The sequence below is a fragment of the Oryza glaberrima genome, chromosome 4, assembly GCF_000147395.1.
Source record: "Oryza glaberrima chromosome 4, OglaRS2, whole genome shotgun sequence".
Classification (NCBI taxonomy): Eukaryota; Viridiplantae; Streptophyta; class Magnoliopsida; order Poales; family Poaceae; genus Oryza; species Oryza glaberrima.
Window position 1 is genome coordinate 4,415,101 of NC_068329.1, and position 18,132 is coordinate 4,433,232.

General features: G+C 40.5%; 1 protein-coding gene across 1 annotated transcript; it reads left to right on the forward strand.

Moving 5' to 3' along the window:
• The first annotated feature begins 13,734 nt into the window (after window positions 1-13,734).
• On the forward strand, window positions 13,735-17,876 carry LOC127771612 (disease resistance protein Pik-2-like). The gene is made up of 2 exons (XM_052297543.1): window positions 13,735-14,802; window positions 15,459-17,876. The coding sequence occupies exons 1-2, from the start codon at window positions 13,931-13,933 to the stop codon at window positions 17,452-17,454; spliced, it is 2,868 nt and encodes a 955-aa protein (XP_052153503.1). The 5' UTR covers window positions 13,735-13,930; the 3' UTR covers window positions 17,455-17,876.
• The last annotated feature ends 256 nt before the right edge of the window (window positions 17,877-18,132 follow it).

Below are 18,132 nucleotides of genomic sequence, written 5' to 3' on the forward strand. Positions count from 1 at the left end.
GAATCTCGTATATGTTGTGGCACTAATCTTGCAGGATGATGTTCCTAAGGCCGAGCTTGCGACCATAAACAAAGCACTACTAGGAGTTACCCCGGATTATCTTGGTAAGTTTTCTTTCCAATAAAAGCAAGAACCAGTTTTCAGGATATTATACACCTTCGGGTATTCTTGGACAGTAACCATTTCAGGTTGAGATTAAGAACGAGGGACATATGATGCCTAAAATCTCAGGAGCTACATCAACTGTACATTTTGGTGATCCTTGATGTTGAAACACACTTTATGAAGACTTTGTAGGTATTTCTTAATGACACTACTAGAAATATAATTCCCAGCAGTGGCGCATAAATACTCCTGGTATATTATGGTTATAGAGTTCATCCGCAAGGGCATGGATATACCATTGTAGCATTTCATCCGAGAGTATTCCAAGGGTATCGTATTTATTTAATCCCGTGGGAAGATAATAGTAGAGAGAACCGGAATAATAATTTATATGTTACTTGTAATAATCATAGTCTAAACAGGGGTTAAGATAAATCAAAGGATAGAGTGACACACAAGCAGGGAGCTACTCATTCTCATACTAAAATATCTAAGCTAAGTGGAAAGAAAACAGAAAGAGAATCTATTCTTATACTTCTAGTATGCATAGTATACATACATTCTAGTTATATGATTAACTAGCTAATACCCTCTATCCAATGCCCTCCTGGTGCTTCGAGAAGCCACCCCTGACTGCCGAGTTCCTTACGACACCCGTCATGACCATACAACCGGGGCTAAATACGGAGGAGTACCCTCCCCAAGAAATTAACTTAGGACTATATACACACGCTGAGGAATACCTGTATTGAGCTGTCACCATCAGTGGCCTGTTGATATTTCTTAACGACATTACTAGTAATATAATTCCCATCAATGGCATAGAAATACTCCTGGTATATTATGGCTACAGAGTTCGTCCGCAAGCCCACGGATATACCATTGTAGCATTTCACCCAAGAGTATTCCAAGGGTATCTTATTTATTTTATCCCGTGGGAAGATCATAGTAGAGAGAACTTGACTAATAATTTATATATTACTTATCATAATCATTGGCTAAGCAGGGGTTAAGATAATCCAAGGATAGAGTGACACACAAACAATTAAGCTACTCATTCTCATACTAAATTATCTAAGCTAAGTGGAAAGAAAAGAGAAAGATAATCTATTCCTATACTTCTAGTATACATAGTATACATACATTTTAGTTATCTGATATACTAGCTAATACCCTCTATCTGATGCCCTCCTGGTACTTCGAGAAGCCACCCCTTACTGCCGAGTTCCTTACGATAGTCCATCATGACCATACAACCGGGGCTAAATACGGAGGAGTACCCTCCCCAGGGAATTAACTTAGAACTATATACACGCGCAGAGGAATACCCGTAATGAGCTGTAACCATCAGTGGCCCACCTCTCATCCGCAGGATATAACCCCAAATAATGATATCCCGTAATCTAGACACCACGTCTAAACTACCAAATACTACTCTAATATCATCGTCATGACATAGAGTAATTGCATAAGCAAATATTATACCCGCACCAAAGCATCTCCCAGATAAGCTAGCAGTATATTCAGTATAACATGAACATAATGTAAAGTAGGCAGTCATATACTCGGAAAGTATTTCAATACCATAAATGTATAAAGTAGAGTATTCTAAATAAAGTACAAAGCTTACAAAAGAGGAAAGGAAAGCTACTAGAGCCATACACGAACTCTTCTGAAGTCTTTCGGACTCCTGATTTCTACTCTATTCCTATTCCGCTTGCTTAAGAATAGTAAACTAACTTGAGAGAATATGAGAGAGCTATTGCTTGAGGTGTGTGATTGAAGTGAAGTGAGGAGTTCCTTTTATAGGCAGGTAATGACGGTTGTGACGGTTGGAATAGTCGGTAATACCCTCCAACTGTCATTAGGGATCAATCCCAGCCGTCCAGAAGAAGCCCTGCATCCAACGGCGGCGAGGGAGGTTCGGCCCAACCAGCCCAAGTTTTGGCTGGCGGCCTCCTCCGTTGCTTCACCTCGTAGACTTGTGAGTTTTGGCCCAATTCATCGTGTCAATTCTGAGTTCTTGGCCCATTCATGCATAAGTCTGATTCTCGACATCGTCCGATTGATTTATTGTCTAAGTTGATGTCGATTCTTCTCCACTTTATGGTTATTCTCTGCAAAAGGTTAGTGATACTAACACTAGTGGGATGTTATTATTCTAACATATATATGCATTGCAAGCATAACTAGTTCTCCTCTATTTTGGTAATATTGACGGTCGAAACTGATCGATCATCCGTAGCATATAACCCCAAATAATGATATCTCGTAATCTAGACACCATGCCTAAACTACCAGATACTACTCTAATATCATCATCATGGCATAGAGTAATTGCATAAGCAAACATTATAACCGTACCGATCCATCTCCTAGATAAGATAGCAATATAATTAGTATAACACGAACATAATGTAAAGTTGGCATTCATATATTCGGAAAGTATTTCAATACCATAAATGTATAAAGAAGAGTATTCTAATAAAAATATAAAGCTTACAAAAGAGGAAAGGAGAGCTACTAGAGCCATACCCGAACTCTTCCGAAGGCTTCCGGACTCCGATTTCTACTCTATTCCTACTCCACTAGCTTAAGAACACTAAACTAAATTTGAGAGAATAGAAGAGAGTTTTGCTTGAGGTGTGTGAGTGAAGTGAGAAGAGGAGTTCCTTAAATAGGCTACAAATGACGGTTGTGGCAGTTGGAATGGTCGGAATTGCCCTCCAACCATCATTGGGGAGTAATTCACGTCGTCTAGAAGAAACCCTGCATCCAATGGCGCTAGGGGGGTTCGGCCGAACCAGGGGCTGCCCCAACCAAGCCAGGTTTTGGCTAGCGGCTTCCTCTGTTGCTTATCTTCGCAGACTTGTGAATTTTGGCCCTATTCGTCGTGTCAATTCTGAGTTCTTGGCCCATTCATGCATAAGTCTGATTCTCGACATCGTCTGATTTGATGTCGATTCTCCTCCACTTTATAGTTATTCTCTGGAAAAGGTTAGTGAACCAAATACTAGTGAAATTGTATTATTCTAACACAAATATGCATTGCAAGCATAACTAATTCTCCTCTATTTTGGTAATATTGATGGTCAAAACTGATCGCTAACGACCGTCAACAGACTCCAACATCACACACTTGGTTCTTGATGTCTTCCGACACAAAAGTCCAAGTGTGTGTGGGGGGGGGAGGGTGGAGTTCGACGAGCTTGCATGATGAGTTCCATCAACCAAGACCATCTTGGTTTGCAGTTGGTGTTAGTCTTACCTTGCTGAAAAAATAAAAAAAAAGAAATACTAAAGAAAAGAGAGACAGAAGAAAAAGAAAAAAAAGGAAAATAAAATATGGGAGAAGAGGATGATAACAAGATGGCTGATGAGCTACATCTAGATCAAAGACTGCATCATGTGCGAGTCTTTTCTGGCTATACACCTCACCAGTAGCGATCATGCCACTTGGCTGCACCCAGCCCCTTTCTTAAACCCATGTGCCACCTTGGTTAGCCTTCATCCACTCTTAGCTGTGCACTACTTCTCGCTCCCACAACACCTACTCGCACACAAGCAAGAGGAGATTACCTCTCTCTTTCTAGGCGTTTGCTGCTTCATTTCAATCGGCATGGATTGTTAGGTCCCGATCTTCCGATAAGTATTGATAAACAGTCGATTTGGGCAGTCGCGACACAACTCGATTCGGCTTTTCAACGAACACGCTTCTGAGTCCCGCAATCGCAGCACCACGTCTCCTCTTGTTACCAATCGTGCCGAAACCCGGTTGACCTCGCCGAGAAGGCTAATCCCTACATGTGAATCGAAGAACACAAGCAAGAACAAGATAGATTGCAACACAATTGCATATGAATGATTAAGCACTTGAAATTGGGGTTCCACAAACCGATCTAGCGGCGAAACTATTCTTGACAGATTAATCTAAGGAAACCTGACTCTAAACGATGACGGCTACTGAATAAATATGATTAGGGATGTCCTAGGGTTGCCCTAGGGCGCACATCCCCTTGGGCTAAGCCCACGACACAATTACAAGTCCTAAAACCCAAATCAGATTCAGACTAGATGAGGTACGTTGCTTGTTTTGCAGATTCCTAGCAGCTCGGTAGGAATTTTGACGCGGGACCAAAACCATCTGAAAGCATACTCTATAAGCTTTCCAACAAGTACTCATGGGCCCCGAAATTCCTTTCTAGATCAGTGGGTAGGTCCGTTTGAAGTTGGTGCTGTCTGGAGGCCCGAATCCGAATCCAAAACATATAGAACTTTATCTCTTGTCCTACATGGACCAAAAGTGATGTGGTGAGGTAGAAGTAGACTTGGAGAAGGTCTTGGTTTGGTCCCCAATCAACTTCTTTGACTATCCATGCATTCGTTACGTTCGGTCTCTTTTCCTTCACCCAAGCAAGTACCTCTGCAAACAAAAACACACAAAACTCATTCTGTAGCAATGTTTGTTCAAATATATAACAAGTATATCCAATATAGAACATATGCACCTTTGGTTGATTAATACATAAAGTAGTCATGGTTATATCCGAGCTAGTTGTGTCCTCATCTTAAAGCCTCCAAGGTGTAACACTAAGCAAACAAACATCATTATCATTAGCAATATGCACATGATGATCTACTATAAAATCAACTACAATTTGGCCTTTGATAGATTTCAATGATTCATAAGTGAAATCATATTCAAATAAAGTATACGCCCATTTGCCAATTCTCCCACTTAGAATTGGCCTTTGCAACATATGTTTAGTAACATCGGTTTGACAAGCAACTATGCAAGTGCTAGATAACAAGTAATGTTGCAACTTGGTACAAGCATAGTATAGACATAAACAAAGTCTTTCTATGACAATATACGCCTTGCCATCCTCCTCTTGTGTCAAAATGACACCAATCACTTTGTCTTCGGCGGCAATGTAGAGTCGAAACGATATCCTGGCTTTAGGCGTTCACACCATAGGTGAAGAAGATAAATATTTCTTAAGTCCTTCAAATGCTTCTTGTTGTTTTGCCCCCCAAATAAAATCAGCTTCTTTCTTTAAGCGGAGAATAGGAACAAAAGCATCAATTTTACCAGCTAAGTTGCCTATAAACCTCCTCAAATGGTTTACTTTACCTAGCAACTTTTAAACTTACTTCTTGCATGTTGTCTCCTTGAAATCACAAATCTTCTCTATTTTCTTAGGATCAATCTCAACACCTTTCTCATGTGTAAGATCAACGTGTGTTTTGATTCTTATTCTGTGATGAACAATTGGCATCTGTGATTATTGGTTTTGTTATTTGGAATTTATTCACGAAGTGGTTTTGGAGATGATTGGAGTTCACAGGTGAATCTACAGGAAATAGCTGTTATTTCATGTGACCGGTCAGACCGGGCAGGAGTTGTCGGTCAGACCGGCGGTGATCGAACGGTCAGATCGGCCGGCCCGTGGTCTGACCGGCCGACGCTGTGTCGGTTTCGGTTTCAGGTTGTTTCTTTGGATATCTGTGATTGTTTCATGGTTATGGCTTCTAGATTGATACTATACGTATATAATACTGTTGTTTGCTAATAATGAGTCAAGTTGGTGATAGCTTGGTCTTGGAATATGGTTTCTTTATTTGTTTCATGTGTAGGTGACTCGATGCCTCGGGAGAGTATTTGCGGTGATGGACCGGGAGTCGGCTTGGTGGTAAGATGATGTCCGTGGTGGTCAGATATCATGCGGGATACTAAGGCTAGAGTTGATGAATGTGGTTGATAGAGATTCCATATGGCATAGGATGGAGGTATTGTGTGTGTATGGGATGCGGAGTCGAATTTGGAAGGAGTCCAAATTTGGTACGATTGGTTATGTAAAGTTTCTTTCTTGTACTAGAGGGTTTCCTAAGGTGTTTAGGACTCTTAGTATGAGTTTGGTTCGTGGCTTTAGGCTGCCTACCTCATGTATAAATAGAGGGGGAGCGTGAGGTTTCCCGGTATCGCTTTTGTATAGCTTTTGAGAGCTAGTTTAGTTAGGGTTTCGAGTTTAGTCGAGATTTTTGTAAGGAGTGCTGTTGTTGCACTTTTGTAAACACAGAGAGAAGTAATAAAGTTGTCATCTACTTTGAGAGTTCTTTGATTTGTGTTTCACCGGGTTTCGGCGGTCTAACCGGCGACTTACCGGCGGTCAGACCGGCGCATCAGGGCGGTCAGACCGGCGGCATACCTGCGGTCAGACCGGCAGCAGCGTCAATAGGCAGAGGCGACTTCGGGACGTTCAGGCCGAGCAATCTACACCGGTCAGACCGGCAGCATAGGCGCGGTCAGACCGGCCGAACAACTTCGGTCAGACCGGTTTCATCGATTCGAGTGTAACTTTTATTTCCACTAAAACTTTTGGGTTTTTGGGTATACCAACCATTCACCCCCCTCTGGTTGGCTTAGTTCTTGTGATTCGATCCTACAAGTGGTATCAGAGCCTTGTTTTCCTCTTTGGATTTTAACCGATCTAGAGTTGTTGCCATGGCTACTAATAGATTTTCAACTAAGCCCCATGTTTTCGATGGAACGGATTTTTCTCATTGGTGTAGTAGGATGCAATCTTACATTATGGCCGAGGATTATGATATTTGGAGAAAAGTTTCTCATCCTTATGTGATTCCTGATCAAATTAATACTGATGCTTTAAAACTTGAATTTGAACACAATTGCAAAGCTCGCAATATTCTTTTGAGTGGGATTTCTCGTTCGGATTATGATCGTGTTTCTCATCTTGAAACTGCTCATGAGATTTGGAACGCTTTGAAAAACTTTCATCAAGGAACTTCAAATATTAAAGAACTGCGTCGTGATCTTTTCAAAAAGGAGTACATTAAACTTGAGATGAAACCTGGAGAAGCTTTGGATGACTATCTTTCTAGGTTTAATAAAATTTTGAGTGATCTTAGATCTGTTGATTCTTCTTATGATGCTAATTATCCACAATCTGAGATTTGTCGCCACTTTTTGAATGGTCTTGACATGTCTATTTGGGAGATGAAAGTTACATCTATTTAGGAGTCTGTGAACATGTTTACTTTGACTTTTGATTCGCTTTACACAAAACTGAAAACACATGAGATGAATATTCTTTCTCGTAAAGGTGATTCTAAGTCTAGTGCTTTGGTTTCTTCTTCAACTCCTTTGGATGTTGGTGCTTCTTCATCGAAGTCTTCTGTTCTTGCTTTAATTAATGCCATGTCCGATGATCAACTCGAAAAGTTCGAGGAGGACTTGGTTTTGTTATCTAACAAATTTTCTCAAGCTATGAAAAATGTTAGGAACAGGAAAAGAGGAGAACCGAATCGTTGTTTTGAGTGTGGAGCACTTGATCATCTTCGCTCGCATTGTCCTAAGCTTGGGAGAGGCAAGAAGGAAGATGATGGGAGAGTCAAAGATGATGACGTGAACAAGAAGAAGAACATGAAGGAGAAGGAGAAGAAGAAGTATTGCATGTAGTGGTTAATTCAAGAAATCATAGCAGCTTTTGATGAATCGGAAGGTGAAGATGAGAGCAAAGGTAAGCAAGTTGTTGATCTAGCTTTTATTGTTCGTAATGCAAGTTCTGATGTTGATGAATCTGATAGTGATAGTGAAGAAAAGCTAAGTTATGATCAATTAGAATATGCTGCTTACAAATTTGCTAAAAAACTTCAAACATGTTCTATTGTGCTTGATGAGAAGGATCACACTATTGAGATTTTAAATGCTGAAATTTCTAGATTAAAATCTTTGATTCCTAATGATGATGAATGTAAATCTTGTGAAGTTTTGTTTTCTGAAATTAATGCTTTGCGAGATGTCAATTCTGATAATTGCAAAAAATTGGAATTTGAGATTGAAAAATCTAAAAAGTTGGAATCTTCTTTTGCTCTTGGATTTGCTTTACATGCTCGTGTTGTTGATGAGTTGATTTTGACGAAGAATGTATTGAAAAAAAACAAAGTTGCTTTTTGTGCAAGTTCTTTGGTCAATGCTTCATGTGCAAATAAGGCAAAATAAAACAATGGTGTTTTGATTTCTCAAGATTGCTCAAAATGTGTTTTGAATGAGATGAAGTTGAAAGATGCTTTAGGGCGTGTTAAACACATGGAAGAAATTGTTAAACAAGATGAGGTGTTTTCTTGCTCAACTTGTAGAAAACAAAAAGGTCTTTTGGATGTTTGCAAAAATTGTGCTGTTCTTACACAAGAGGTTTCTTATTTGAAAAGTTCTTTGGAAAGATTTTCTGATGGTAAAAAGAACCTCAACATGATTCTTGATCAATCTAAGGTTAGCACACACAATCGTGGTGTAGGTTTAGATTCTTATGCTTATCATGCTAGACATCCTCTTACTGTTTTGGGTGTTGCTAGGAGAGGTGAAATTTTGATTGAATCTGAGCCTAAGAACACTGTGTTTAAATTTGCTGGCATCATGTCTTCTTTGAATGCATCTTTTCGAAATCAAATGTTGTGCTTGCAAAACTTTCTGTTGCTACTTGTGTTGCAAAACCATCAATTTCAAAACCATCTACTTCACAAACTTGTCGTGAGAAGTATACTTGTTCTTATTGTGGAAAAGATGGACATTTGGTTGGTTTTTGTTTTAGACTTGCCCATAAACAGAAAAAGGAAAGAGAAATTGCTTTTGCGAAACGACGTTAGCAAAAATCGGGTTTTAATTCGAGGAGCACGGTTAGACCGACATTGTCCAGTCGGTCAGACCGGCCAGCGGTCAGACAACAGGTGAACGGGCTGTCAGACCGGTTTCCAGGCCTGGTCAGACCGCAGGTACAGCGGCGGTCAGACCGGCCTCGGAGCAGGATTTTGCACAATTCAAATCAAACTTTTGTGAAACGACAAGGTAAGTTTTCAGGTAAGTCTAGTTCTGATTTTGTTAGTGCATTTGTACCTACTGGTTCTACTGGTCGTGTGACTCAGTGTTGGATTCCAAAATTTCTTATTTCTAACCCCAACACGGAGGCCTCGACATCTTCTCATTCGTAGGTATTTTGGCGGCATACGCCCCATGTGCGTTTAACATTGAGATGACGATTGTATAGCAAGGTAACATCACTTTACTTTTGGATTCACATAATTTTGGTCTACTCTCTTGTTTATTAGCTTTTTCTTGTGCTAGTATTTGAGGTTGTAGTTTTGGTTAATACTATTGGATGTATGTTAATTCTTGAGAATTTTGGTGATATCGTTGGCAATTGGATGTCTTTTTCAAAATCTTTGATTTCTTCTTGATTTTTGTTCGGGGAGAATTGGATGTTATTTTGAGGGGGAGTTAGTGCTTTTTATGACTTTCTTTTGGCATGATTTGAGGGGGAGTTTGTACCTCATGGTTTTATCAAGCAAAAATATGACAATGAAAAATTTGAGAAAAGAGAGCTTTGTTTATACATATGGTATTTTCTTGTGCATGCTAGCAATACTTTGAAGGTTTATTTGTCTCTAGCATAGCTTGTATGTATTCTAGTCTTTTCATGAGATTTAGATTTTGCTTTTAAGGGAGATGATGCGTGACACTTAAATTATACTTGAATTAAGTAAATATGCAATGTTGATGCTAGCATATGGTTTGATTTATAAATGCTTTATATATATGCTTTATTGACTTGTTATTTCTCAAATAGCTTTAATTGCTCATTGTGAAAAGAGAATAAAAATATGAAAAAAATGAATACCGAATCCTTGGAAACAGTCTTGACGACAAGGACATATTCGATGTGAGCAAAATAATGGGTGCCGAATCCCTAGAAACAGTCTTGACGACAGGGACATACCCGGAATAAAAGAGAAAAATACGAGAAAAAAAGGCTTAAGAAAAGAAAAAGTTAAAACATTCTCTTGGTTATTTTGTGCTAAAGGTTATTTGAGAATGAGTGATAAATGCAATAGGTATATGTGTTTAGTGTTTATTCTTCAACCTATGTGCTTGTTAACATGTTGCATTATAAATCGGATGAAATCATGAATTTTCATTGTTGATTCAAGCTTAATTGTAAAATCTTTGGTTCATGGTTATACTTTAATGCATGCATGTTATGTTATAGATGGGTTCATCTTCTTTTTATTGCAACACATGACTTGATATGCTATATGTATGTTAAGCTCTTATACGTTAATGAACATAATTCCTATGCTTGATGAAATCATTGTCAAAAGGGGGAGAAATAATGTGAAAATTTTTGGAAGAAATGAGTTTTGAAGTTTTTGAGAAGATTATGTTTTTGTTCAATTGGGAATTTCGAATTTCTTTCTTTTAAAACTCTTTTAAAAAGGGGGAGAAGTTCTTTGGATTTTTGAGCACACTTCGTATGCTTTATTTTTTAGCACACTTTGTTTGCTTTTTACCGCTTTTGTTTTTAATTTTTCAAACTCCAAAATATTTTTAATGGGTTTGCCAATGTGTTCATGAAGGGGGAGATTGTAAGATCAACGTATGTTTTGATTCTTATTCTGTGATGAACAATTGGCATCTGTGATTATTGGTTTTGTTATTTAGAATTTATTCATGAAGTGGTTTTGGAGATGATTGGAGTTCACAGGTGAATCTACAGGAAATCGCTGTTATTTCATGTGACCGGTCAGACCGGGCAGGAGTTGCCGGTCAGACCGGCGGTGATCGAGCGGTCAGACTGGCCGGCCCACGGTGTGACCGGCCGACGCTGTGTCGGTTTCGGTTTCGGGTTGTTTCTTTGGATATCCGTGATTGTTTCATGGTTATGGCTTCTAGATTGATACTATACGTATATAATACTGTTGTTTGCTAACAATGAGTCAAGTTGGTGATAGCTTGGTCTCGTAATATGGTTTCTTTGTTTGTTTCATGTGTAGGTGACTCGATGCCTCGGGAGAGTATTTGCGGTGATGGACCGGGAGTCGGCTTGGTGGTAAGACGATGTCCGTGGTGGTCAGATATCATGCGGGATACTAAGGCTAGAGTTGATGCACGTGGTTGATAGAGATTCCATATGGCATACGATGGAGGTATTGTGTGCGTATGGAATGCGGAGTCGAATTTGGAAGGAGTCCAAATTTGGTACGATTGGTTATGTAAAGTTTTTTTCTTGTACTAGAGGGTTTCCTAAGGTGTTTAGGACACTTAGTATGAGTTTGGTTCGTGGCTTTGGGTTGCCTACCTCATGTATAAATAGAGGGGAGCGTGAGGCTTCCCGGTATCGCTTTTGTATAGCTTTTGAGAGCTAGTTTAGTTAGGGTTTCGAGTTTAGTCGAGATTTTTGTAAGGAGTGCTGTTGTTGCACTTTGTAAACACAGAGAGAAGTAATAAAATTGTCGTCTACTTTGAGAGTTCTTCGATTTATGTTTCACCGGGTTTTGGCGGTCTAACCGGCAACTTACCGGCGGTCAGACCGGCACATCAGGGCTGTCAGACTAGTGGCGTACCTGCGGTCAGACCGGCGGCAGCGTCAACAGGCAGAGGCGACTTCGGGACGTTCAGGCCGAGCAATCTACACCGGTCAGACCGACCGATCAACTTCGGTCAGACCGATTTCATCGATTCGAGGGTAATTTTTATTTCCGCTAAAAGTTTTGGGTTTTTGGGTATACCAACCATTCACCTCCCCCTCTGGTTGGCTTAGTTCTTGTGATTCGATCCTACATCATGCACCATGAATCGCAAGAACTTCCCCGTTGACACATCAAAAGCATACTTGAGTGGATTCATCTTTAAACCATATCAACACATTATATCAAGAGCTAATCTCAAATCGGCTATATGACCTTCCATGCCATCCGATTTGACAACAATATCATCCATGTAGATTTCTAAGATAATACCTACCAAATCATGAAAGATTAAATTTATCACTCTTTGATATGTTGCGCCGGCATTCTTCAATCCAAAAGTCATGACAACCCTCTCAAATCTGGGGATTGCTAGTTGGCGCGTGCGCCAGCTGCTCCCGGGCCTTCGGCCCATCAGCCCATTTTTTCTTTTTCTTTCGCGATTTGTTTTTTCTTTTTCTTTTGCGATTTTTTTCGGTTTTTTCTGATTACCTTTTTTAATCTTTAGCACACTTATTTTTTTTCAAAATGTTTTGAGTTGAAAGTTTTTAAATCTTAACTTGAAAATTTTTAAATCTGGTTTGAAAATATTCAAATCTCGAGTTGAAAGTTTTCGAATCTGAGTTGAAAGTTTTCAAATCTGAGTCGAAAGTTTTCAAATTGGAGTCGAAAGTTTTCGAATCTAAGTCGAAAGTTTTTGAATCAGAGTCGAAAGTTTTCAAATCTCAAGTTGAAAGTTTTTAAATCTGAGTCGAAAGTTTTCATATTTTTTCAAATCTGTACTTGAAAGTTGAGAGTTTTCAAATCTAAGTTGAAAATTTTTAAATATGAGTTGAAAGTTTTCAAAATTTGTCTTACACATTTAAATTTCGAGTTGAAAATTTTCAAATTGAGTTTTGAAAGTTTTTAAAATTTGACTTCAAAAGTATTCAAATCTAATTTGAAAGTTTTCAATTGGTTAGTAGAAAAAAATCTTTCGGAAAAAAGGAAATCATATCTTAATTACCGTCATTATGTACTAATCACTTAGTTAATTAGACTAAACTATCAGAAACGCTCGCTGCCAACGCGCACGCGCGCATTAGCTCTCGCGCTCAAATCTTAGGTAATCTAATCTAGTAAGGAAATTTAGCCGATAAGGCAGGAGCCCTAAAGCGAGGACCAGCCGATAGGGCTAAATCGGAATACTGAGATTAGATTAACTAAGATATATGATAACAGATGGTTATGATAAAAGGACTAGAACATCTAAAGCGACATAATTGCCCCAATAACACAAGCCATCGAGACAAGGTACCTCTTGTAAAGAGAACTTGTCGAAAAGAAGAACAGAAAGGTAGAAACTTAGTCCATTATGAACACGACTCAAACTTTGCTAAAGATAAAATACAAACAAGCCCACATGGTTGACTCTTGTCATATCTCTAACTCAAACCGACATAAATACCCTAATTAATAGATACAATTTCCTTATTGAGCTCAATCACTGATTAGCAATGACGGTTATCTCGAACTAGGCCCATACCGAGCCCAAGGCATATCGTATCGGCGACGCATGGGCGCAGGCAGCGTCGGCAGCGACGGCTACGCATGGGAGCAGGCGGCGACAGGGCACGAGAGCTCGTGGTGGCTGGCGGCGTGGCGATGGTTGGCGATGCGGCAGCGCAGCACAAGCAGACAAGCTCGCGCACTCCATCCTCGTAGCAGCAAGGCGACAAGTGTGATATCAGTGGGTACCTCTTAGACATGCTCGTGCCCGGGGATGGGGTTTTGACCGATAGGCTTTGCGGGCTTGGATCGGATGCGGGTACGTGGGTCTCGAGCCAGGAATGGATTCGCTTTGCCTGTGCCCGACCCGGCCTGTTGCCATCCCTATGTACTCTCCCGGTCATAAAATATAAGAGTATTTTGATGATGGGATACATTTGTACTATGAATAATAAGAGCCTGTACTTACTCCTAATTCTTTATCTAAAAATATAAGTGATTTACGATGGATAGAACACATTCGTATTATTGAGTCTCTAAATTCATATTAGTAGTATGTATCTTATTTCTTCAAAATGTTCGGTATTTTAAGAGAGAGGAAGTAGTATCGGAAATGCTCTTTGTCCCAACTCCCAAGAGTACCCCGTCTCTCGAAGCAAGAGCTTCTCCGTGATTCCTAGTAATCCCATCTATCAGGATGTGAATTCCTCTTGTCTAATCTCCCCGATTGAACTCCAAATCCCAAATCTTTCGAAATAGCCATAGCCGGAGAGGTTTGGACACAATCAGGGAGGCAATGGAGCTGGCTGTGGGTGCTTCGGCATCCACCATGAAATCCCTTCTGAGCAAGCTGGGTGGCCTTCTTGGGCAGGAGTACACTCTGATCAGGGGCGTCCGCGGCGACATCCAGTACATCAACGACGAGCTGGCCAGCATGCAGGCGTTCCTCATCAACCTCGGCTCCGGCGACAAGGAGCACGACGCCCAGATCAAGGACTGGATGAAGCAGATCCGTGACATTGCCTACGACATCGAGGACTGCGTCGACGACTTCGCCCACCGCCTCCCCAAGGATCCCGGCGGAGAAGTCCGCTGCTCCTTCATCAGGACGGTCATACAGGATGTGCTCACATGGTACCCTCGCCGCGACATCGCCGCTAAGATTGTTGAGCTCAAGAACCGGGCTGAACAGATCGGCGCGCGGCGAACCAGGTACGGCGTCCCCGACCCGCAGCCTGGGACGAACAACGGCGTAGATGCAGACGAAGCTGCATTTCTCGCTGCGGAGAACCAGGTGGCTGCCCGCCAGATCGTCGGCGTGAAGGAGCCCGTGGGCATGGCCGACGCCAAAAAGAAGCTCGAGCCATGGATCAAAGATTCAACCAAGAAGGGTAGGAGCGTGCTGTCCATCGTGGGTTTTGGTGGGGTGGGGAAGACCACCGTCGCCATGGATCTGTATCGCAAATTTGGGGGCCAATTCGACCACCGGGCGTCGGTCAACGTGTCCCAGAAATTCGAGCTCGAATCGATCCTCAAGGAGATCTTGAATCAAGTGAAGCCGCAGGTCGCCGCCCAGAAAGGGGATCGAGCAAGAAGACGAACCAAGACTGATTCTGGTGAAAATAATAAGATCAGGGAAGAGCTGCGGCAGCATCTGAAAGGAAAAAGGTACTACTACTTACTGCAACTAAGTCTTCATTATGTTCTTTGAGTTGATTTTAGTAGGGTTATACTTTGTCGTTTTGTTTAGTCCTGTAAGGAATTTTGGCTAGGTGCATCCGTGGTTAGCTGATGCAGAGCCTGAAAGTTATTTCTGTTAGTATCAGTGAGTTTGGGGGAATTACTACTTCCTTTAGTTGGATATGCAACTTGTCATAAGGCAATTTTTAGTTCTATGCTAGTTAGTGACATACTTTTCTGTTCATTCAGTGTATCTTTTAACAGCATAGCTATTGTTATGGAATTTATGCAAATGTACTCATAGTCATTGTGATAAATTCTTGTGAGGAATGTCACTAGAAAACATGAAACATAACTGTAAGCAAACGTAAGGACTTGTTGAGACATATACCTCCGCAAGATCACAAGGTTCAAAAATGTACAATAGTAATCTGTACTTCACTTTTCTTCTTTGCTTCTACCGGAAATGCTTTTGGCCCTCACTACTGTCCATGGAAACTGCATCAAGGGCAAATACTACTTAGAAGGGACATAGGGACTTTCTTGTTGGAAACGTGTAATAGGTCTTAGACTCCATTAAAATGCCTTTTTCTCTGTATATAGATATCAAATAAGCATTTGATTTCAATTATTTTCCTTGCCAGATACTTTCTTGTAATTGATGATGTATGGTCGGCATCTGCATGGGAGGAAATTCGAAACTGTTTGCCCTCAGATGAAGCAAGGAGCATAATTATTGTCACCACTCGTTTTCAAGCTGTTGCCTCAATATGCATCCGTGACAAAAATGACCTTCTTCATAAAGTTGAGCATCTCCATGATAAAGAATCCAAAATATTGCTTGAAGAGAGTGTGTCCGAATCCAAGCATAGCACAAAAGATAAAGGGCTGATCAACCCCACAGAAAATATATTGAAACTATGTAATGGTCTACCTCTGGTCATTGTTACCCTCGCTGGTCTTGTAGCCTGCAGACGAGACAAATTTGACAAACAGTGGGAAGACATTTCCAAGTTCTTGCCACAACAATTAGTTAACTGTCATACCCCTGAAGGTGTTAAAAAGATACTTAATTACTGCTACAATGAGTTACCAGGTGACCTGAGGACCTGTTCACTGTATTTAAGTGTATTTCCAAAGGCTCACAAAATTAGTAGGAAGCGTCTGACCCGTCGATGGATAGCAGAAGGTTTTGTTAGTGAGAAGCATGGGCAGAGTATCGAGGAGCTCGCAGAGTCATATTTCAATCAGCTCATTAGAAGGAAGATTCTTCGACCGGTAGAGCACAACAACAATGGGAAAGTGAAGACATGCCAAGTTCATGACATGGTTCTTGAGTACATCATAGCCAAGTCAAGTGAAGAGAATTTTATCACCGTGGTAGGAGGACACTGGCTCATGCCAACACCAAGGAACAAGGTGCGCAGGTTATCTCTTCACAGCACTGATCTGAAGCATGTCAAGGAGACAACCAGTAGAATCAACTTGTCTCATCTACGTTCGCTAACAGTTTTCGGTAACTTGAGCCAGCTGGCATCCCTTTCTTTTAAATATGGAATATTGCAAGTGCTTGATCTTCAAGATTGCAAGGGCTTCAAGAAGCATCATGTAAAGGCAATATTCAAAATGCTTTTTCTGAAGTACCTGAATCTTCGAAGGACGGATGTTAAATATATCCCTACGAAGATTGGGAAGCTCAAGTACTTAGAGACCTTAGACATAAGAGAGACAGATGTTAGAGATCTGCCTGATGCTATAGTCCAGCTTGAGAAGCTGACTGAAATACTAGGGGGAAACAAACACACACAAGAAGCACTCAAGTTGCCGAAAGAGATTGAGAAGAAACCAATGAAATCCTTGCAAACACTGTCAGGAATTGAGATTATCCCAGAACTTACTGCTGTCCCAGATCTTCATGAGTACACTGGGCTAAAGAAGCTTGCGATTTACAAGCTCAATATCAAGGAGAAGGATGCAAACTTCAGGACCTTCCTCTCTTCCATTGAATACCTTGGTGGCTGCTCACTTGGAACTCTCGTGATTCATGATGAGGCCTCAGACTTCCTCAACTCACTGGATTCCATGACTTCACCTCCCAAGTACCTCAGTGAGCTTGAGTTGCACGGGATGTTGATCAAGGTTCCACATTGGATATCATATCTGGGTGATCTCAGGATGCTAACTCTTTCAATGTCAGTTCTCCGGACAGACACCCTCCAGCTCCTTGGCCAGCTAGGGTCATTGTTCTCTCTCACCTTCTCATTCAATACCAGAGACCAGATTCCCTATCTGGAGGAAATCCTTTACAAGAACAAATCAGACTCCAATGGCGAGATCGTCATCCCAAATAGTGGATTCAAGAACCTGAAGCTGCTCCGACTTTACACGCCGGTTCTTCCTCTTCTGATCTTTTCGGAGGAGGCGATGCCAGAGCTTGAGAGGCTGCATATGAGATTTAAGGTGCTGGAAGGCATCTTTGGCATGGAAACGCTTGTTAAACTCCATGAGGTGCATTTGGAAGTGAACGAAAAAGCAGGTAAATTCACCAAGTCAGTGATAGCAGATTTGGCAAAGGCAGCAAGGAAGTATTCCAATAAACCAAGAGTAATCGTTGATGAGTACTATGACAAACTTAAATGACTGCTTATTATGTTATTCTTCATTAGTTTACTTCATTTAGTGATATCAATGTCTTTATGGATCTTAGAACGAAACAATTAATATCATGTGGGCACATGCTATTATTCTGTAGGGTTCATAAACTTTTGAAAACAAATCTACCATCTTTGTATGTAAGTGTAGATTTTCTTTACACTGAATGTTGCTACTAGGTGGTGTTGTTACTGTCGAATGTTGTTACTAAGTACTATCTCTATCCCATTTTATCATCCCTAAGAATTTTGAGGTCTTTTCAAAATGATTACTCCTCCTGTCCCAAAATATAAGTATTTTTAGCATAGTTGCAAGTCAAATATTCATAACTTTGACTATTAGTAGCAAAAAAATAAAAAAGATCAATGATGTAAAATTTATGTTATCAGATTTATCATTAAATAAACTATCATAATATGCAACTTTTTTTTATTTAAAACATCTTATTTTTATAGATATCGTTGGTCAAAGTAGCATCTCGAAGACCGTGTCGAAGTCTAAAAATACTTCTATTTGTATTTTGGGACGGAAGGAGTATCATCAAACAAATATCTAAAGAGTAAATAGATATCATTGAATGCGTTGCATGCAATGAATCAAAATTAATTTCTATTAGTGCAATGTCATGCAATATTTAAAACGCGACCTAATCCATAGGACACGAAG

What these genes read in the sequence shown, in the direction of transcription:
- LOC127771612 (XM_052297543.1), top strand. Translation starts at nt 13,931, where the DNA reads ATGGAGCTGGCTGTGGGTGCTTCGGCATCCACCATGAAATCCCTTCTG. An exon ending in CAGCATCTGAAAGGAAAAAG is followed by an intron (nt 14,803 to 15,458) that starts GTACTACTACTT and finishes TTTCCTTGCCAG; the next exon opens with ATACTTTCTTGTAATTGATG.